General features: G+C 47.1%; 1 protein-coding gene across 1 annotated transcript in view; it reads left to right on the top strand.

Annotated features, from left to right (window-relative positions):
• LOC120025608 (tetratricopeptide repeat protein 28-like) overlaps positions 1-21,763 on the top strand; it is a 42,770-nt gene extending 21,007 nt beyond the window's left edge. The window contains exons 5-32 of the mRNA XM_038970157.1: positions 6,025-6,221; positions 6,547-6,700; positions 6,799-6,970; positions 7,106-7,274; positions 7,453-7,613; positions 7,715-8,203; positions 10,842-11,061; positions 11,631-11,711; positions 11,818-11,943; positions 12,426-12,552; positions 12,682-12,791; positions 13,023-13,152; positions 13,400-13,645; positions 13,731-13,884; positions 14,618-14,737; positions 14,916-15,069; positions 15,203-15,382; positions 15,565-15,759; positions 15,854-16,185; positions 16,297-16,544; positions 16,640-16,764; positions 16,862-16,939; positions 17,072-17,231; positions 17,359-17,435; positions 18,231-18,360; positions 18,558-18,665; positions 18,805-19,423; positions 19,543-21,763. Coding sequence (XP_038826085.1) covers positions 6,025-6,221; positions 6,547-6,700; positions 6,799-6,970; positions 7,106-7,274; positions 7,453-7,613; positions 7,715-8,203; positions 10,842-11,061; positions 11,631-11,711; positions 11,818-11,943; positions 12,426-12,552; positions 12,682-12,791; positions 13,023-13,152; positions 13,400-13,645; positions 13,731-13,884; positions 14,618-14,737; positions 14,916-15,069; positions 15,203-15,382; positions 15,565-15,759; positions 15,854-16,185; positions 16,297-16,544; positions 16,640-16,764; positions 16,862-16,939; positions 17,072-17,231; positions 17,359-17,435; positions 18,231-18,360; positions 18,558-18,665; positions 18,805-19,423; positions 19,543-20,812 — 6,332 coding nt within the window. The 3' untranslated portion in view covers positions 20,813-21,763. The remainder of the gene's footprint in view (positions 1-6,024; positions 6,222-6,546; positions 6,701-6,798; positions 6,971-7,105; positions 7,275-7,452; positions 7,614-7,714; positions 8,204-10,841; positions 11,062-11,630; positions 11,712-11,817; positions 11,944-12,425; positions 12,553-12,681; positions 12,792-13,022; positions 13,153-13,399; positions 13,646-13,730; positions 13,885-14,617; positions 14,738-14,915; positions 15,070-15,202; positions 15,383-15,564; positions 15,760-15,853; positions 16,186-16,296; positions 16,545-16,639; positions 16,765-16,861; positions 16,940-17,071; positions 17,232-17,358; positions 17,436-18,230; positions 18,361-18,557; positions 18,666-18,804; positions 19,424-19,542) is intronic.
• The last annotated feature ends 157 nt before the right edge of the window (positions 21,764-21,920 follow it).

Below are 21,920 nucleotides of genomic sequence, written 5' to 3'. Positions count from 1 at the left end.
GTAAGGGTAGGCAACAACACATCTGCGACGCTGATCCTTAACACTGGGGCCTCTCAGGGGTGCGTGCTTAATCACTTCCTGTACTCCTGTTCACCCATGACTGCGTGGCCAAGCACGACTCCAACACCATCATTAAGTTTGCTGACGACACAATAGTGGTAGGCCTGATCACCGACAACTATGAGACAGCCTATAGGGTGGAGGTCAGAGACCTGGCAGTGTGCCGAACAGGCCCCCATTAACATCGACAGGGCTGTAGTGGAGCGGGTCGAGAGTTTCAAGTTCCTTGGTGTCCACATCACCAACAAACTATCATGGTCCAAACACACCAAGACAATCATGAAGAGGGCACGACAAAACCTTCTTCCCCTCAGGAGACTGAAGAGATTTGGCATGGGTCCCCAGATCCTCAAAAAGTTCTACAGCTGAACCATCGAGAGCATCCTGACCGGTTGCATCACCGCCTGGTATGGCAACTGCTCGGTATCTGACCGTAAGGCGCTACAGAGGGTAGTGGGTACGGCCCAATACATCACTGGGGCCAAGCTTCCTGCAATCCAGGACCTATATACTAGGCGGTGTCAGAGGAAGGCCCAAAAAATTGTCACAGACTCCAGTCAGCCAAGTTATAGACTGTTCTCTCTGCTACTGCATGGCAAGTGGTACCGGAGCGCCAAGTCTAGGTCCAAAAGACTCCTTAACAGCTTCTACCACCGAGCTATAAGACTGCTGAACAATTAATCAAATGGCCACCCGGACTATTTACATTGTGGACTATAAACACCCGGACTATAAACAATATGCACAGTTCCATTTACAGCAACGAAAACCAATAAAACTACAATAGAACGTAGCCTATTTATTTCTGTAATGAAACATCTCAATGTGTAGCTATACCCAGGGGAATCATTTGGGTTATTGCATTGGAATTTTATTGAATTCTGCTTATATCATGCTATACCACAATAAACATAAAAGTAAAAGAAACGCTTTTGACCAAGAAGTGACAGGTTCAATGGCACGAAATCTCACTGCGCTTTATCAGCACCGTGGACATCGCCCTACACACTAAGGCAAGATTTTGACACAAACCTACCAGCTAGATTGTTTCAATCTTACCTTTTCAAAAGAGCTGCAGCTTCCTTGATGCTCTGTGAAACTTCCTGAGTAATCGATCATTACATTCTCCCAGAAATCTTCTTGTAAGATCCCTGTCAAATGCCGGTTGGATTAGTTGAGCTTCCCTCGGGTGTAGCATGCTTCTTCTGTGCTGACGGAACATGCTTTTCAAAGTGGAAAAAGTTCTCAGACCACACAGATTTCTGTCCGGTCTAACTTGTCCAGACTTTTCTAGTGAACATGGCAAACAGCCACACTGTTCATTCTCTTCTGTGTCATTGATGTTCTGAGACATCTTTTCAGTCTTCTCAGGGCACCGAAGCTTCTCTCAGCCTCAGCAGAGGATGCAGGAACAACAACAAAAAAGTCTCACCAAGGTTTCTACTTGTTTTAAAGAGACTTCTCACCTTTGCTACCACGTTCTTGATGATATTGACCCTCTGCGAGCAGGTGCTGCATGTGTAGTTAGACTCTAGCATTGCTAGCTGCACCTGCAATGCCCTGGGCTCCAACTCTGTCTACTTGTTGACCACACTATCCATTTCTCCAGAGATGAGCACCTTTTCCAACTTCTGGAGGGTGTGGAGCCCCCCCTGTCAAACCGGTCTGTGGATTGTACACTTGTAGTATCTAAGATGTGAAAGTACTGCATTCTGTAGTATGATTCTGCAGTATCATGGACATGAGTCTCAGCAGGGCCTGAGAAAACGTTTCGAAGGGTGGCAGATATGTGGCCTCAATAGGCACCAGGTCCAAGGAAGTGATCATTTGAGTTGACATGGGCCTATGTAGTGAGCCAGACAGAGACAGTGAACAATGTCCTGTGTTACTGGATAACCTATGAAGTTTACTTTAAAAGCTCACATTTACAGTGAGTTGGTCTATCAACAATCACATTTGACCAGGACTACATGATTCATTCAAGCTATGCAAATTGTAAATGTAGGGCCTAGTTCCATCTCCTTGATTTTAACCTGGGTAAAAAAGTAGATAAGAATATGTGATGATCGCTGAAGGCAGAGAGCCCACAGTATGATGTTATGTGTCTGTACATGCAGTGATGCAAAGTACTAAAATAAAAATACTTTAAAGTACTACTTAAGTAGTTTTTTGGGGTGTCTGTACTCTACTTTACTACTTACCTTTTTTGAAAACTTTTACTTTCACTCCACTACATTCCTAAATAAAATAATATATGTTTTACTCCATACAATTTACCTGACACCCAAAAGTACTCTTTACATTTTGAATGCTTAAAAGGACAGGAAAATTGTCCAATTTATGCACTTATCAAGAGAACACCCCTGGTCATCCCTACTGCCTCTGATCTGGCGGACTCACTAAACACAAATGCTTCATTTGTAAATTATGTCTGAGTGTTGGAGTGTGCCCCTGTCTACCCCAACATTTTTAAACAAGACAATTGTGCCGTCTGGTTGCTTAATATACTTTTACTTCTGATACTTAAGTATATTTTAGCAATTACATTTACTTTTGATACTTAAGTATATTTAAAACCAAATACTTAGACTTTTACTCAATAATTATTTTACTGGGTGACTTTCACTTCAGTCATTTTCTATTAAGATGTCTTTACTTTTACTCAAGTATGACAATTGGCTGGTTTCCAAAGGAAGGCAAATGTTTTAGTTGATGCCACTGGGCTTGGAATTGCCAGGGACCTCACAATACGATATTATCACCATACTTTGGTGCGGATAAGATATGTATTTGCAATTCTCACGATTCTATATGTATTGCGATTCGATACTGTGATTTTATTGCGATTCAATGTTCCAAACATATTGCTCACCATATGTCTGCTGCAGAGAGACAAGAGAGAGCCATGAGAAAACTAGTTTTGATCAGTCATGGAAATAAAAGTACTGATAACAAATTGTCTCCCTATTTAAAGAGAAGATGCAGAACAAGCTATGAATGAAAAATACTGGAGTTTTGGTGCAGGTACAGCCATTTAGCGCAAAAATATATATTGTGATATTGTCAAAACGATACAATACGATATATATTGTCAAAAATAATATTTTTTTCCCCCCATCACTGTAAAAGATACATCTTCACAGGGCCCATACAGTTCTGCAACTGTTTATTTTCACTTTAGAGGATAAGTCATCTCAATCACAGATCAACACTGCTGCTGCGCCTGCCTGCACTGACATCACTCTCCTCACTCTCCCTTGCTTCTCTAGCTCCCCGTCACAGCAGACATGGACATATACAGTGAGCCATACCGAGACAGTGAACAATGTCCTGTGTTACTGGATAACCTATGAAGTTTACTGTAAAAAGACACTGAGTTTCTCAACAATCACATTTAACTAGGACTACATGATTCTTTCAAGATTGTAATTGACCATGACCAAATAAGTGCTACACTTGGCCTCCTGTAAAGAATGACAGTTTCCATCCCCCCTCTGAACTACTGTCTTCCACTGAGCCGGAGCTGGGCAGTGTGCACAGCTCAGTGGGACAGAAGTTCCAGCTCAGTGGGACAGAAGTTCCGAGGGGGGATGAGCGTGCTACTAACTTACATTTCTTTTAGGATGTTGCCCAAAGAAAAGGCAGATATCTGGACCCTTTCTTAACTTTATTTTTGAACGGCTTTAAAACCGTATCTCTGTTTCTTTTCTCTTTCATGAGTTAATAACATTTGTTTTGCACCGTCTCTTGTTTTATTGCTTCTTTTTAAATGTTTTATAAGATATTTTTTCCACATTTCATATACAGTACCAGTCAAAACTTTGGACACGCCTACTCATTCCAGGGTTTTTCTTTATTTGTACTATTTTCTACATTGTAGAATAATAGTGAAGACATCAAAACTATGAAATAACACATATGGAATCATGTAGTAACCAACAATGTGTTAAACAAATGAATACATTTGAAATAGAAACATTAGAAATTTGATAGAACCACCTGCAACTGGACATGTATAAGATACACTTTTCCCCCGTATCGAGAACAAAGAAATTATCGGCAGGAACAGGTTAGTTGAAAAATTGTTTGCTATACTTTACAGTAGCTAAGCCATAACTGTGATATGGAGCATCACATATCACTTTACAGTTCCGTAGCTAGGGTAGTTGTGCAAAGTTAAACTGCCATTATGACTACTGTAGCATCCTCTAAGACAGTCTCTCTATATCTAACCAACGTTGTATTTGAACACACTAACACACAACACACGTACTCACACTCTCATTGACACTGGCTCTTTCTCACTTTCTTAAAAATATAATTCTAAAAACCTCTCTCTCATTCGTTGTCCAGAGAGGATGGCAGCCTGTCTCTCCCCTCTGGAGGATGACATGTCATGTCCCATCTGCTGTGAGATCTTCACAGACCCATCATCCTCTACTGCAGCCACAGCTTCTGCAGGACCTGCCTGGAGGCCACCTGGAAGCAGGGAGGGACCAAGGTCTGCTCTGTCTGCAGACAGACGTTTCCCGGCAACCCTGAGACCCTGCAGAGGGAGAAAAAGTGCACAGACTGCCAGCTGCCCAGAAAGATGGCCAAAGAGGAGACCTCGCATGGAGAACCCCCACAGGCTCCAATGCGCCAAACACACTTCACAGGCCCACACAATGTGTGTGGCCTCCACTAACATAAGCTTGGCTTGTTCTGCCTGGAGCGTGAGTGTGTGGAGTATTTCTGAGCATGCAGGCCACAGTTTCTACTCTGTGAAGAAGGCTGCTACCCAGAGGGAGGAGCTCAGAACACCACTGGCGGCCCTACAGAATAAAATGGCTGTCGTTGACAAGACCATACCCTCCTGGGAGAAAATGGCATCTCACATCGGGGCGCAGGCCCAGAAAACAGAGATAAAAGAGGAATTTGAGAGGCAGAGAGAATAGCCAAGCTGAGGGAGGAAGAGGAGGAGAATATTAAAAGGATGTCATTTCTGTCTAAAAGAATCAGGGAGGTAGAGGAGAAGCTGTCGGGTGATGACACCGCATTCCTGCAAAGCTACAAGACCGCGAAATAGAAAGCAGAGATTCTCCTCTGGACCCTCCGCTTGTCTCTGGAGCTCTGGTCAACGTGGCCAAGCACCTGGGCAACCTTGGCTTATAGGTCTAGCAGAAGATACAGTCAATTTTGGACTGCACACCTGTAGTTCTGGACCCAAACACAGCTGCATGCTCTCTCCATCTCTCAGAGAACCTTACCAGCCTAAGAATGAAGACTGAGGATAGGAGTGTTCCAGACAACCCAGAGAGGTTTAGTGGGTACTTAGACATTCTGGGTTCAAAGGGATTCACCTCAGGGATTCACAGCTGGGAGGTGGAGGTGGGGGACAATGACGACTGGTTATTAGCGGTGGCAAAAGTCATGGCTATGTTCAGGATGAAAGAAAGTAGCAAATGGAAACAGCGTTTCTCCACTCAGAATGCCAAACTACCTTAGCTCATTTCATGCTCCACTCCATTTTAAGACTGAGCCCTGGCCTACAAACACACACGCACACACACACTGGATCAGACAGACAGACATCAGGGCCGTGTGTTACTGATCCATCTACTTCTGCTGTCTCGACACGCCCTACCTCTCCTCCCTGTCTCGACACCTCCACATTTGCTCCCTCTTTCATTCCTCCCTTCTCTTGTCTTGTGTTTGATGCCGATATTCGAGCACTGATACCCTCCCATACCTACACACACACTCACAGACATCGGTGTATTCAGGGATGTGACACGATTCGCTTTTTCCCGACAATTCCCTATCTGAATGTTCCGTAATGTTCCGTCCCCCTGAAAAGGCCCAGTGTCAGACGGTCGACTGCGATCCTAATTGGTCATCCTCATGTCTAATCTCTGTTTGGCCGTCACTCACTCTCACTCGCTGGACTGAAAACGCCTCTCTGTGCCTCTCTCTCTCTTTCAGGTATAATCCACCAGATGAAGGGGGAGTACGATGCAGCGTTGAAGCTCCACAAGGCCCACCTGTGTTTGGTCCAGGAGCTGGGGGACTATGCTGCTCAGGGCAGGGCCTATGGGAACATGGGAAATGCCTACAACGCTCTGAGGATGTACGACCAAGCTGTACGCTACCACCGGCAGGAACTGCACATATCACTCGAGGTGAGGATGCACACTTGAACACACACGTGAACGCACACATGTGAACAAACACACACAGAGCGCTTTGTGGACGTACGACCAGGCTGTACGGTATCGTAGGTAGCAGATATCACTGGAGGCAGACACGCACACCTGGGCCATGTTCAGTATGAAACCATTGTAGAACGTTGCAGATAGAAATGCTATGACTAGAGCTGACGTGATTCCTTATTTTATATACCAAAGAGGTATGTTTGTTCTGCATCATACATTTCTATCTGAACGTTGGCCAACGTTGTGTCCTGCTGAATGCGGCCCTGGTATTGACCTTTCTTTCCTCTCCCAGGTGAATGACCGTCCCTCCCAGGCCTCTACCCATGGTAACCTGGCTGTAGCCTATCAGGCGCTGGGCGCTCACGACCAGGCTCTCCAGCACTACCTGCAGCACCTGACCATCGCACGCGAGCTACGAGACACGCAGAGCACGGCCAGGGCACTAGGTAACGGACGGACAGATGGACAAAGTAATACAAAACAATATTAAATATACTTGAATTATTCCTAAAGGTAAAGGGTGTGTGTGTTTGTGTGTGTGTAGGTAACCTGGGTAACTTCCACTGCTGTAGAGGGGAGTATGCCCCGGCGGTTCCATACTACCAACAGTACCTGACCCTGTCACCTCAGCTACAGGACCTAGAGGGAGAAGGCAAGGTCTGCCACAACCTGGCCTACACACACTATTGCTTGGGACAGTACAGGGAGGCCGTCAGGTAGGACACACTCTTCATACACCTTGTATGTATAATAATAACTCATAAAGATACCTCTCCAAATAAATTACACAAAGGTCTCAACTTTGTGAAGAAAATGAGCCTTAGTAATTTTCTTCTTTTTTTTACTGACAGGTATTATGAGCAGGACCTGGCCCTGGCTAAAGACCTGGGTGATAAATTGTCCCAGGCTAAAGCCTACTGTAACCTGGGTCTGGCCTACAAAGCACTGGGGGAATATAGCAAGGCTGAGGACTGTCAGAGATACCTGCTGTCCCTGGCTCAGGCTCTGAACAACACTCAGGTACAGACAGTCATTAACACAACTGGGATTGGAGGAATGGGTCAGAAGTGGGTCTGCATGTGTGTTGGGGGGACTTGACAGGGGTGGGAGATTCTACATTAAAACTGTGTGTGTGTGTGTGTGTGTGTGTGTGTGTGTGTGTGTGTGTGTGTGTGTGTGTGTGTGTGTGTGTGTCCAGGCAGTGTTCCGTGCCCTGGGAAACCTGGGGGATGTGTGTGTGTGTCGGGGTGACGTGGCCGGGGCGGTGAGGTTCTACCAGCAGCAGCTCACCCTGGCTCAGGAGGTCAAAGGACACAAGATGGAGGCTGACGCCTACTCAGCGCTAGGCTCTGCCCACAGGTAGGCTTCTAGCCCAGATAGCATCTAAAATGTAATTTATTAACTTCTCATATGTTTTTAGTTCATATTGACTGGGAAGTAATAGACATTTCCTCCCCCAGACTCCTCCGTCAGTACGACCTGGCCCTGTCCTTCCACCAGCAGGAGCTGTCTGCCCGCACCGCTCTAGACGACCAGCGGGGGCAGTGTGGTGCTCTGGGCCGCCTGGCAGCCGTCCACATGGCCCTGACAGACTACCCCACAGCCTTCCAGTGCTACCAGGCCCAGCTCTCCCTGGCACAGGGCCTCAGAGATGCCCGCGTGGAGGCACAGGTCCAGGGCAACATGGGCATCGCCAAGATGAACATGGGCGTCCTGGAGGAGGCCATTGGATATTTTGAGCAGCAGTTGGCCATGCTGGAGCAGCTGAGTGGGGCTGAGTGTGTGCTGGACAGAGGCAGGGCCTACGGGAACCTAGCAGACTGTTATGACTCTCTGGGAGACTTTGAGGAAGCTATAAAGTACTGTGAGATGTTTCTGACTGTGGCTCAGAGTCTCAACCATGTTCAGGACCAGGAGAGAGCCTACAGGGGACTGGGCAATGCACACAGGTAAAACACAGACACACACACGTTCTCACTCTCTCTGTCTGGCTGTTGCTTCCTCTTTATCTCTCTCTATTCTTCCTCTTTTAACCCCCCTCTCCTTTTCTCTCTCAATCTTTTCCTTTCTTTCTTTCTTTCTCTCTTTCTTTCTTTCTTTCTGTCTCTCTCTCTCTCTCTCTCTCTCTCTCTCTCTCTCTCTCTCTCTCTCTCTCTCTATCTCTATCTCTCTCTGCTGATCCCTGGTGAGGGAAGGACAGAATAATGAAAGAATAAGTAATGTAATTATACTGATAAAAGCCACAGCTTGATGTTCATTTTCAGACACAGCCTATTTTACATTCCCTCCCCCAAAGCTGTGCATGTTTATTTTCATCTCATACTAGCAAAATCAACATGACCTGAAGTTATTGCCTAATTGGTTTTCTTGTTAGCTTCCTTAAGTTTCACATATGGCTCTGTGGGAAACTAGAAGCCGTTGCTGTTTTGAGAGTGGAGTGTTTTATGGTGTGACTTATGTGTACTTTGTGTACTTAATATGAAATGCAATTGTGACCGACTGGCTCGATTCGGTTTTACGTAGCAAAATTTGAAATCGTTTTTTACATTGGATTAAAGGTAGAGACTGGTATATCATACACTACAGTTGAGGAACAATGGGAAAGTAATTCTGATTTGAAAGTTGATAAACTTGTAACCTTTAGAAAATGGCTCTTGAATGTTTTGGTACCTAGTGTTTTGGTATCTATGTTTTGGTACCTACCTTCTTTGTCTACACCCATTCAGCATCTTTCACACCCCCTTAAGCTTTAGCCTCACCGATATCTTTAAGGATTCACATGTGAGGCTATGTACTAAACAACCAAAGTTTCAAGACTAAAGGCTGGTTTATACTAAGGGTGTGTTCGTAAATTTAATCTGAAGTGCCAGAGTGTGCTCTGGGCATTTATAAACTCATAGCGTTGTCACATTGTCCGTTCGTAAATTCAGAGCGTTTCACTCTCGGAGCGTTCAGAACGCACACTGGACGCTCTGGGCAAGGAGTAGGGTTGATCCGAGTATTCTGACCTAACAACAGCAGTCAAGCACCCAAGCTAACTGGCTAACGTTGGCTAGCATGCTAGCTACTTCCAGACACAAATGAGAGAACAGCTTACTCTGACCTTTTTACTCGCCCTAGCAGAGATGGTTAGGCTGCTCTATGTTATCCAGAGCGTTTGCCAACTGCCAGAGTGTTTGCCAACTGCAACTGTGCTTTTGGAACTGTGCTTTATTCTGCGCTCTGGCACACTTAGACGAGAGTGCTCCGAAATTGGAGTAGATAGCCAGAGCGAATATACCAGCTACGTCTATCGACAGTTGTCGCAGTGACATCATAAACATTCTATTGAAATAGTTACTTGCATAGTGGAGTCTTTTTTTTTTTTTTTTTTTACATGTAGCTAGTTAGCTAAACAATGAACCATAATCCCAAATCATAACGTTACTACCCTGCATGAATCTGCAGGTAGCTAACCAACAAGGTTCAATGTTAGCTAGCTAACATTAGGCTATAACTAGCAATGCAAATGGCTCTGCGATACGAATAATATTACTACACAGATCATACATGTAACATTAGCTAGCTAGCTAACAGTACACTTTAACTTGAAATTAAAACTACTTCCTGACAAAATTAGAAATGTGTAATATCTGAAAATGTCGCTATCTAGACTGTCTTACCCGTATATATGGATGGACGCTTCTCCCTCTCTGTCACAGATGGTTGCCCTTAGTTTGAAGATGTAATCCAGAGACAGGTGTTTTATACAACAGCCTTCTGTGTGTTCTATTTTCGACTTTGTCTGCATATTTGCAATCAAATGCCAGATTTTTCTCATTTTTACATTTACATTTTAGTCATTTAGCAGATGCTCTTATCCAGAGCGACTTACAGTAGAGTGCATACATTTTATTACATTTTACATACTGAGACAAGGATATCCCTACCGGCCAAACCCTCCCTAACCCGGACGACGCTATGCCAATTGTACGTCGCCCCATCTCCTTAGCTATCATACACTGATTTCAAAACTCGGTCCTCCAGAAAGTGGAGAGCAACACTTATGGAATTCTACTACGATATCTTAAAAAACAAATCCACTTTAGAAAGGATCACCTACTCATACTGACCAGCTCATGTTATAGACAGAAGCCTGCTACATGTCAGACCAATCCGAACTCATCTCTCGGCATGTCCAGCCCACTCATTATCTCAGCCAATCATGGCTAGCGGGAAGGTTGCTGACTTTTTCCGTGGCTTAACCAACTAGGCTCGTAATTTAACTATTTTATTTGTATTTACAGATGGCATACACATTTGTTATTAAGGCACATGAAAGTTCACATGTTCCAGAATGCTTTTCTGCCCAAAAAACGCATTATGATAAAAAACAAAAGTTTACGTTCAAATGGCTCGCCTGTGAAGTAGGGACACGCGACATACGCCTAGTCTCCTGAAACGAGTCACATTTATGTAAATAATTGGTAGGGCTCCTTCTGAGTGCAATAGTGACTCATCTGCAGCAAGCAGCAGACCAACTCTAAAGAGAGATATGGGACTAAACAAAAATAACTCCTATCTCCTCCCTTCCTCCTCTCCTGACAGATCTCTAGGTAGTCTCCAGCAGGCGTTGGTGTGTTTTGAGAAGCGTCTGGTGGTGGCCCATGAGCTGGGCGGATCGGAAGGTGGAGAGGGAGGAAGTGGAGGAAGGAAGGCCCAGGCTCAGGCATATGGGGAGCTGGGAGACCTACACAGCCAGCTGGGGAATTATGAACAAGCCCTATCCTGCCTGGAGCATCAACTCAACATCGCTTCCACCGCAGGGGTAAGACTTCTACCTCTCTATTGAGTGAATGACTGATGGGAGGGAGGTAGGAATAAATACCTGTAGTGGAGGTGGCACTTCTTTGGTTACTACATGATTCCATATGTGTTATTTCATTGTTTTGATGTCTTCACTATTATTATACAATGTAGAAAATAGTCAAAATAAAGAAAAACTGTTGAATGAGTAGCTACGTCCAAACATTTGACTGGTACACACACTCTCTCTCTCTCTCTCTCTCTCTCTCTCTCTCTCTCTCTCTCTCTCTCTCTCTCTCTCTCTCTCTCTCTCTCTCTCTCTCTCTCTATGCATGTATATATATATATATATGTGTATATATGTATGTATGTGTATATATGTATGTGTATATATGTATGTATGCGTATATGTATATATGTATGTATGTGTATATATATATGTATATATATGTGTATATATATATGTATATGTGTATATATGTATGTGTATGTATATATATATATGTATATGTGTTAGAAATCTGTTATAGATGTGTTATAAATCTATAATATATTATACAATATATTATATTATAAATCTGTTCCTCCCAGGACCGAGCACTAGAGGGCGAAGCGAGCGGGGCGTTAGGTGGAGTGTACCAGCTGATGGGAGAGAACGAGACAGCTCTACAGGTTGGTTCTCATAATGATGTTATTATATTCCCCATGCAATGGTCCATTGTTTGTCTGTCTGTGTCCGTCTGTCCATCCATCCAACTCTCTCTCTCTCTCTCTCCAGTGGCACCAGAGGGCATTAGAGATTGCGGAGGAAACAGGAAGTGTGAGGAGTCAGGGGAGGGCCTACGGGAACCTGGGATTGACCTATGAGGCGCTGGGAAACTACGAAAAGGCCGTGGCCTGTCAGGTAAACACACACTATGGTCACAGATTATCCATTATATTGACCAGATACTCAATGAAACAATGAAAATAAATGTCTTAAAAAATGGAAGGTAGTCGGGAGGATCAGGATGGACCATTCTAGCCAATGAGAGGGCAGATACTCGTGGGAACAACAGGCACAACTCCGATATAAAGTGTTTTTTCTCAAAGTTGCCGGGATGTCAATTGTAACAACCTAATCATTATAAAACTTCTATTAGATCAAGTAAGACACACGTAGCACATAAGCCATTACATTTTTTGTCAACCCAATTCGACACTCTCATTGACCTCCATACAAAACTTCTCACTAGGTGAGCGGGAAAAATAAACACCACCTGCTGGAGAAGACATATTTTGGGCCCAGTTATCCCTCTTGCTTCGCCTCGTCCTCTCTGCTGTGGTCGGGTTCTGTCAGGTAAACGGTTTGGGACTTGACCTTTCTGTCTGTGGTGATGTCATCAGGAGCAGCACCTGAGTGTGGCAGCGCAGAATAATGACCTCACAGCCAAGACACTGGCGTACGGCAGCCTGGGGAGGACACACCATGCGCTACAGAACTACACACAGGCTGTCATGTACCTGCAGGAAGGTGAGAGGAGAGAGAGACATCGAGAGAGAGTATGAATGAAGACATGGTTCTTGGAGAAAGAGGGAGGGTAGGAGAGGGGTGATTTGATGATGTTTTGAGACTCCCTCTCTCTCTTTCTCTCTGTTTCAGGTCTGCGTTTAGCAGAGCAGTGTGGGAGGAGAGAGGAGGAGGCTAGGATCCGTCATCGTCTGGGCCTGTCACTGTGGGCCAGCAGCAACCTGGAGGAGGCCCAGAACCAGGTACCAACTTGTGTGTTTCAAAGTTACTGTTGCTTCTCTTGAGTCCTGCTGACACCTGCTGGTTGACTATGGAACTCCAGTCTCTGATTCTAACCTTAGGGGTTTTGAGATTCCCTATGTTTAAAATTAAAACGAATTGCGTGTATATCACGATGGGGGTGCCACATGGGTGTGTATTCAGGTGTGAATGAATGTGTGATGTAGGTGTGCATTCTCTTTCTCTCTCTCCAGCTGTACCGAGCGTCTGCCTTGTTTGAGTCGATTCGGCATGAAGCCCAACTCAGCTCAGACTACAGGCTGACTCTGTTTGACCTGCAGACATCATCATACCAGGCTCTCCAGAGGATCCTCGTCAGCCTGGGTAACACTCTCTCTCTACTCTCTTTCAGTTTTTATGTCATCTCTCTTGTTATCCATCTCCTTCACTTTCTCACTCTCTCTCGCTTATTGTCCCACTTCTATCTCTCTCTCTCCCTCTCTCTTTCTCTCTCTCTCTCTTCCTATCTCTATTTCGCTCTCTCTTTCTCTCTCTCTTTCTCTACTTGCACTTTCCCATCTCTTATCGCTCTCTCTCTTCTCTTCTCATCCCTCTGTTCATACCTCTCCAGGTCATTATGACGAGGCCCTAGCAGTGGCAGAGCGGGGACGGACCCGGGCGTTCGCCGACCTCCTGGTGGAGCGACAGCAGGGTCACCAACCCCTGACCTCTGACCCTTATACCCCGACCCCTGACCCTTACTCCCCGGTAACCGTAGAACACATCCTGAATACGGTCAACAGTCAGAAGTCACTGGTGCTGTACTTCTCTCTGGCCGCAGGGTACCTCTACAGCTGGCTACTGGCACCAGGCACAGGTAGGTACATACACACTTACACACAGAAAGACACACACACACATATACACACACCTCTAAATCCCTCACCCTCTGTTGTGTGCAGGTATAGTGAAGTTCCATGAGGTGTACCTGGGTGAGGGAGGAGCCGAGCTGCAGGCCTCAGAGATCCAGGGGGGAGGAGTTAGTGGCTGCCAGACTCTGGAGCAGCACATCACTGCAGCTAGAGAGGCTCTGGGAGTTGACGACTACTACAGCAGGTATGTGTGTGTCTTGCCCTTGCGATGGTCTTTGCTTTATTCAAATATTGTGAAGTGCTTCACTGATAGACTGCAAGCGCTCTTTATCGCTTGGCGAGGTGCTCTGTCTTTCCCTCCCTCCCTTTCTCCCTCCCCTCTCTCTCTCTCTCTCTCTCTCTCTCTCTCTCTCTCTCTCTCTCTCTCTCTCTCTCTCTCTCTCTCTCTCTCTCTCTCTCTCTCTCTCTCTCTCTCTCTCTCTCTCTCTCTCTCTCTCTCTCTCTCTCTCTCTCTCTCTCTCTCTCTCTCTCTCTCTCTCTCTCTCTCTCTCTCTCTCTCTCTCTCTCTCTCTCTCTCTCCCTCTCTGTAGAATGGATGGGCTTGTTCAGAGGTGACACGTATTGCACCCCTCCAAGTGATAATGGGAGTTCACAGCCTCTCTCGCTTTCTCACACACACTGCACACTGGCTACCCGTCAGTGAAGCGCCAAACAATCTTTAATAAAGTAGAGAGAGACTATCACACCTCGGAGGGTAATAAAGTTGAATACCACACGCAGCTTCCATCGGCGCCAGCACTGCAGGCTAATTTGTCATGGACCTCTGTGTTGTGTCAGCAAATGTTCCCCCTCACAAATTGTTCTCACTGACAACCACTGCAGTACTGCTGCCCTAGCCAACAGCACCTTACTGTGTGTGTGTGTGTGTGTGTGTGTGTGCGTGCTCGCTCACGTTCGTCCGTGCGTGCGTGTAACAGCGGTGAGACAGAGAGCGAAGCGGGTGATCTGTTGGAACAGCAGTTTGAGGAACGGCTGAGCTCAGCCAGCGACCCTACGGGCTACCTACGCATGGTTTCCAGAAACAACCTCTTCAACAGGTGGGTGGGTGTCTTCTGCCGGAAGACTCAAAACGTCACCATATTTCAAATCCAATTCAAAAAAAGTCTGATGTTTCATATGGCGAGAGTGTCATGTCGTATGTTCCTATGCAATATCTACTTGTTGTAGACAGCGCCAGTTGTTAAACAACAAGCCTCTTTTTGCTTATTTCTACAGGAATAGTAGGAGTTCTTCCGGTCTGGTCAGTTCTACAGTGTCTCCAGTGAACGAGACCTCCTCCCCCTCTCTACCCTATAGACCCCCACCCAACCCCCTCGCCAAACCCCCCCTACGAGCACTTCACCACCTGCTCATTGCACCTATGGAGGGGGTAAGAGTGTGTGTGTGTGTGTGTTTACCGTAACACACGCTTTATCATTTGACGTAGATCGAATTACATCTATCTGTCTATTCTCTTTCTTTCATCCTCGCTCTCTCTCGCCCTCCCCTCCGTCCCTCGCTAGGTGCTGATGCCCAGTAGTGGTGCAGTGGGCAGACACAGACAGTTGGTGTTGGTGTTAGAGGGAGAGCTGTACCTGGTTCCCTTCGCTCTGCTCAAAGGTAGCTCGTCTAATGAGTACCTGTATGAGAGGTTCAACCTTCTAGCTGTCCCATCTTTAGGGAGCCTGGGGCCTGTAGCTAAGGTGGGTGTATAGTACAGCGCACACTCAAATGTCCTCACGGGCACACACACACTATACAAGACAACAGCACAACCTGTACAATTCAATATACTGATAACCATGCTGTCATAATAATAATTGTGTCATTGATTGTGTCATTGACCGATCAATCATTTAAATCTGCGTCACCTCCCCACCTCCAGTCCTACCCTCGTCGCGGGGCTCCCTTCCTCTACAACGGTGGGGGTTCCATGACTGCAGTAGTAGGGGCTCCACGCCTGCCCTCCAGGGTGATGGAGCGTTGGCTGTGGGGTCCGCTGCCCTCTGCCCACGACGAGGCCCTCCGCCTGGGGGAACTGCTGGGCTGCCAGCCCCTCACTGGAACACAGGCCACCAAGGTACTAAGAATAAAGCATGTGTGTTCTACTCCTGTGATTTATTGAGATGCACAAACAGGCAACATTCTCCTCACTTCTCTCTTCTCTTCTCTAGGACCGTGTGCTAGCAGCCATGGGCCAGGCAGAGTGTGTTCACTTTGCTACTCATGTCTCCTGGAAGCTGGCGGCCCTGGTTCTCTCCCCCAGCCAGGATCCAGGGATGGACTCGGGAACACGGCCCAAGGAGAGTGCACCGTGTGGGGGATCGCTTTCAACCGAGACTGGGGATGTGGGAGCAAGGACTGAGCAACGGGAGGACGGGAGCGAAGACGGAGGAAGTGTGTGTGACGCAGAGAGTGTGTGCGACAGTCCACCACTTCAGGAGTTTCTGCTCACTGCGGCAGACATACTGGACCTGAGACTGCCTATCAAACTGGTGGTGCTGGGGTAAGCCACACACACACACAAATACCTAATTATCAACCAAGCAGTTTTTATATTTTTTATGCCGTATGTCTCTACGTTTATAAACTTGTTATCTCTCTTCTCCTCACTCAGGTCGTACCAGGAGTGTGTTAGCAGGGTGACAGCTGACGGGGTGGTGGGGCTGACCCGTGCCTTCCTTGCAGCGGGGGTGCAGTGTGTGTGTGTGTCACTGTGGCCCGTTCCCATGGCAGCCTCCAAGGTGTTCACACACACCTTCTACACGGCGCTGCTGAATGGAACCAAGGCCAGTGCAGCTCTCACTGAGGCCATGAAGACTCTACAGAGCAGCACACACTTCTCACACCCTTCTAACTGGGCGGGTTAGTGCACGCACACGCACGCACGCACGCACACACACACACACACACACACATTATTCACTCCTCTTCTCACTCCTCTTCATGTTTTCTCACAGGCTTCATGCTGATTGGCTGTGATGTGAAGCTGAACAGCCCCTCGTCTCTGATTGGCCAGGCTCTGGCAGAGATCCTCCAATACCCTGAGAGGGCTAGAGACTCCCTGAGAGTACTTTTGCACCTGGTAATAAACATGCACAATGTTTGCCATCTCGCCTATGTCCATTCAAGAGACTTCAAAGAACCTTGCCTAATAATGTGATTTACCCTCCATCCCTCAGGTTGAGAAGTCTCTCCAGCGTATACAGAGTGGTCAGAGTAATGCTATGTACACCTTGCAGCAGAGTGTGGAGAACAAGGTGTGTATGTGTGTGTGTTTGCATACGTGCGTGTGTGTGTGTGCTCTTCAGTGTAAGGTCTTTGGTGTTTCTCATTACTTAGTTATTCTGTGTTATCGTAATGAATATATCTGTTTTCTATGAATCCACCAGGTTGGTGGCGTACCGGGATGGCAGGCCCTGCTGTCAGCCGTGGGGTTCCGGTTAGACTGTCCCGGTACCGGCAGTGGTCTCCCCGCTGCTGTCTTCTTCCCTATGGCCGACCCTGGAGACCGGCTTCAGCTCTGCAGCACCACTCTGCAGTCACTACTAGGTAACCTATCAGTGAATTAGTCAATCATTCAACCAAATAATAAACCAATCAGACTGCCAGCACAGCACTATACTCCAGTCCCCCTACATGGAAAACTATCAATCAATAAATCCTCTCTGTCATCCAGGTCTGCCTCATTCAGCATTCCAGGCCCTCTGTAAACTGGTCATTGCTGCTGAGACTGGAGAACAGCTAATCAACAAGGTAGGCCTCAATGCACACAGACACACTGATTAATTGACACTCTCTATTTCAGAAGGTCATACACAAAGATTGTTTGATGATCATCCCTGATGTTTTCCTGAACTTTCTGGTGCGTTTCAATCACCCCAAAACATAAAAATGTGTCATTACCTGATTTGACATATCTTTGTGCTATTACTAAGATATGGCCAGATTAAAAAGATTCATCAAATTATTTGGACACGTGAGTTTCTGATAACCCCAATTGTCCTAAAATCTAGAATCAAATAGCTTGATAATCCATGTTAATAGCATTTTAAATAGCATGTAAATGAATCAACTTGATATCATGTATGAATAAATTTGACTTTGGGACCCGCCCAACCCCCGTCCTCCCATGGGTAGGCTATGGCGATTGGCAGCTTGCCCAGTTTGGTTGTTTCACAAAAGTGGCTCCCCCAGAAATATGATTTGAATATGCATGTGATGGGCCTGGTAATGTTTGCATGGGGTCAATATCAATATCATCATAACCTCTGGGATTTTTAGGGCTTATAAATAGTGTTAGTCCCTGCGGGGTCTTCGTTGATAAGATCTGTTACTTTCTAATGGTCTGCTCCTAACAATTTAAGTCCTCTATATCTTTCGCTCTTCCTCTTACCCACCACTTGAAGGCTGTTAAAAATATGGTGGGAATGGTAAGTTGTGTGTTGTATCTTTCTGGCATGAGAAACGCATACTGAGGCAAAAAAGTAGGACAAGCCAGAAGTAACCTAAACTACGATAACCTAATAAACTACCTCTCCCTGTCTCCAGCTCCACCAGGTATTGGTTCAGCAACAGACATGTGACAAGGAGCAGGAGTTCTCATTGGCTCCCATCCAGGTGTCCATTAGTGTCCAGCTGTGGAGACTTCCTGGTTGTCATGAGTTCCTGGCTGCGCTGGGTGAGTATTCACCGTACTGAGCGGTAGATATGCTTGTATAATAGCAGTGGCGGCCAATCTCATCTTTTGAGAGCCAGTGTGGGTGTGTCAACTTTGAACCCAGGTCTCCTGCATGTCACAAGACTGTTAGCCCATTGAGCTAAAGCCTAAGCGTTAGCTGTGTGTGTCATTCTTTTCCATTCTCTGTTTCCCTCCAGGTTTTGACCTGTGTGAGGCAGGACAGGAGGAGGTGCTATTGAAGACTGGTAAACAGGCTTGCAGACGAACAATGCACTTTGCTCTGCAATCTCTACTGGCACTGTTTGGTAAGAGTCTCCGAGTCCTCTCTCTAAATTCTACATTGTTACAGTATCTAGGCATCCGGACTTCCTATAGTTACAATGTGCTTCACCATTTCATCTTACCCCTGTCTCACCTCTCCATCTTCTCCTCTCTCCCTTGCAGACTCCACAGAGCTCCCCAGACGCCTCAGCCTAGACAGCTCTTCATCTCTAGAGTCTCTCTCCTCCTCCCAGTGTGCCTCCCTCCCCCTTAACCTCCCCCAGCCTCCCTTCTCGCCACCGCTTGGAGGCCCAGACAGTCTCTCATGCGACGCCATCTCCCTCTACAGCCTCAGCTCCCTCGCCTCCTCTCTCAGCTTCCTGTCCCGCCCCGAACCCGCAGGAAGTGATGGCATCAGCCAGCGTTCGCGGCAGCAGGAACTGGAGCGGCACCGCGGAGGAGTCTCTCACCGACACACAGGAGGTGTGTCGAGAAACAGATTAACGAATCACAGAGGAGTAGGCGGTGGGACAGAGGGGGAGGATAAGTATGAAGGATTCTCTATCATCAGCAGTGAGCCTCTGGGAGGAGGGGGAGGAGGGGGGAAGGAGTGTTACACCTTACCCCTCCCTGGGGGACACAGACACATTAGAGGAGCAGAGGGGGGAGGCGCGGCAGGGAGGGGGTACCCCGTCTCGATCTCCCCCAAGGGGAGTGTCAGCACTCCCACCTCACCGCTCAAAGTCCCCCCGCCGCCCCTGGCCATACCCCCCAGCCCTAACACACACGTTAAGTCCCAGGGGTAAGTTGTTGCTTTTTTTTCTTACTAGGCTAAAAAGACACTTGTTTGCTTTAACTGTTCGCAACTTCACCAACTTGTCACATCAAGTTAATCATCTCTCCCCCTACTCTCCTCCCCAGCTCTCAGAGCTTGTCTGAAGGTCAGGTGGTCAGTACAGAGGCGGTCCTCTCTGAGTCTGACCAGTCCAGTACAGAGACAGACAGCACCGTCAAGTCCCAGGAAGACAAGCCACCCCTCACCCCTCTGGACCCCCAGGAGCTGGCCACCAGGATCCTGGAAGAGACCCAAAGCCACATGCAGGCTTTGGAGAGCCTCCAGAGGGGGAGGACAGGAAGGGCAGGCAATGGGGGAGGGGAGGAGGGGCTAAGAGGACAAGAATATACACCCTCCTCCACCTCAGCCCCCCTGACCCCCACTGGAGGTGGTTTGGGCTTCCGTTCGTCTGAGACCAGCGCTTTCAGCAGACCCAGTAGTAGAGCCAGCCTACAGGCCCGGGCTTCACCTCTCTCCCTCTCCAGCCCTCTCTCACCCCTCCCTGCCACTCTCTCACCCATCTCCACCCCTCTCCTCTCCACCAGGCCCAAACCCCCCTCTCGTTGCTCGTCCTTACAGAAGATCAGCTCCGGCTACAACAGCCCGGCCCTATCCTCCCTGTCTTCCTCCCTCTCTTTCTCTCACCCCCACCCCTCACCCTCCAGAACCCCAGACCCCCACATCCATGGGCAGCTCAGACTTAAATATCCCAGCTCCCCTTACACCCCCCACATCTCACACTCCCCCAATAGCATCTCCATCTCCCCCAGCTCAGGCCACCCTTCTCCAGCCGGCAGCCTCCCGTCCCTGGCCGCCTCCCCAGCCCTCTCCCTGGCCCCCTCCCCAGCCCTCTCCCTGGCCCCCTCCCCTGCCCTCTCCTACTCCTCTACAGGCTCTACCGCGTCCCGCTCCAGCCCGGCTGAAACCCCTGGCCTGCGCCGGTTGAAACAGGCAGGCCTGGTGGACGAGAGGGTCCAGGCCATCCACAACCTGAAAACCTTCTGGTCCAATGCCACCCAGAGGCAGGAGGTTCCCGGCCCAGGCAGAGTGCTCCGAGATGGGGGGAAGAAGATGAGCACGGTCCAGAAAGATGTCCTGGGGCTTCTCCACCTCTCTCCAAGACATGGGTCCACCAACAAGAACCAGGACGCTGAAGGGCCACAGAGCCCCACCAACCTGCTTAACGGACATCGAATGCTGGGTTCAAAACCACCAGTGGCGCCTCCTCCTCAGACTGCTACTGACTCCTCCAGGGGAGGTAGTCCTGGAGCACCACCACACCCTGTCAGACTGCCCTCTGGGAATGGCTTCAAGTTCCCCTCGCCTGGGAAGTTCTTCCCCTCCTCTAAATGCTGAGAGGGGATAGAGCAGGGCTCACCAACCCTGTTCCTGGAGAGCTACCCTCCTGTAGGCTTTTAATGCAACCCCAGTTGTAACTAACCCAATTCAGCTCATCAACCAGCTAATTATTAGAATCAGGTGCGCTAGATTAGGGTTGGAGCGAAAACCTACAGGACCGTAGCTCTCCAGGAACAGGGTTGGAGAGCCGTGGGTTAGAGACTCTTCATGGTTAGATATGGTTAGATATGTGCTCCTGACTCTAAGGCTCTTCTGGTGGGTTTTACTAGCTGGGATGCGAGCTATGAAAGAGACTGAACATTACATTAGCAAGAAGGTCCACTGGGGACCATCAAAACTGAAGTTGGAATTTGCACTTTGCAGTGACTGACTGCCCCCTAGTGGGGAGGACAGATCAGTGCTAGATCATAGAGGAGAAGAGTGCAGTCACTGAAGGACAGAGGGTCAGATAGGACCCTGTAATAATAACCCTGGGTTATGGTGCCTATGGTTCCTCACTGACAGCAGAGCATGTAGTCCCCATGCCTCCTCCTACACTGTAAAGACACCTTAATACAGGCAGACTCTGTCTCAGGCTCGGAGACTGTTACGATGACTGAAAATACAAAAATTGTGTTTTTACTTTCTATCTAAAACAATAAAATGTATGATTTATTTGAATCTAATTATTAACTGTTATTATAAAGGATTGTAACTGTTATATTGTTATTTTATTTTGTAAATTAAATCCAGTGTTTTGTCATCAGTATTACATGTATTATATATTAAAAAGCAAAACAGTACACAAATAAAAATATATCATATTTTTATTAAATTGCTGAAAAGACATGTGAGAAGACCTATGTAAATGGAGTGTCAGTCTGAAAGCATGAACTCTCTTACTATTGAAACATTTAATGTCTTTTGAAAACACTTTTTGCAGATGCATCTCAGTTTTTTCTCAGTAAATTCTTTTCAATAAAAATGTTTTGCTCTCTTGTCTCATTTTAATGGTTATTAACATGGATATTACTGCCGGCCTGGACTTGTCTTCGTGAACAAAACTGAATCCTCAGCCACAATATTTATAGTGTGATCAACTTTATAGACTATAAAATAAGAATTT

This window comes from Salvelinus namaycush, chromosome 31 (genome assembly GCF_016432855.1).
Source record: "Salvelinus namaycush isolate Seneca chromosome 31, SaNama_1.0, whole genome shotgun sequence".
NCBI classification, from domain to species: Eukaryota; Metazoa; Chordata; class Actinopteri; order Salmoniformes; family Salmonidae; genus Salvelinus; species Salvelinus namaycush.
Note: the sequence above shows the minus strand (reverse complement) of the source record. Positions and strands in the feature narration are given on the sequence as shown.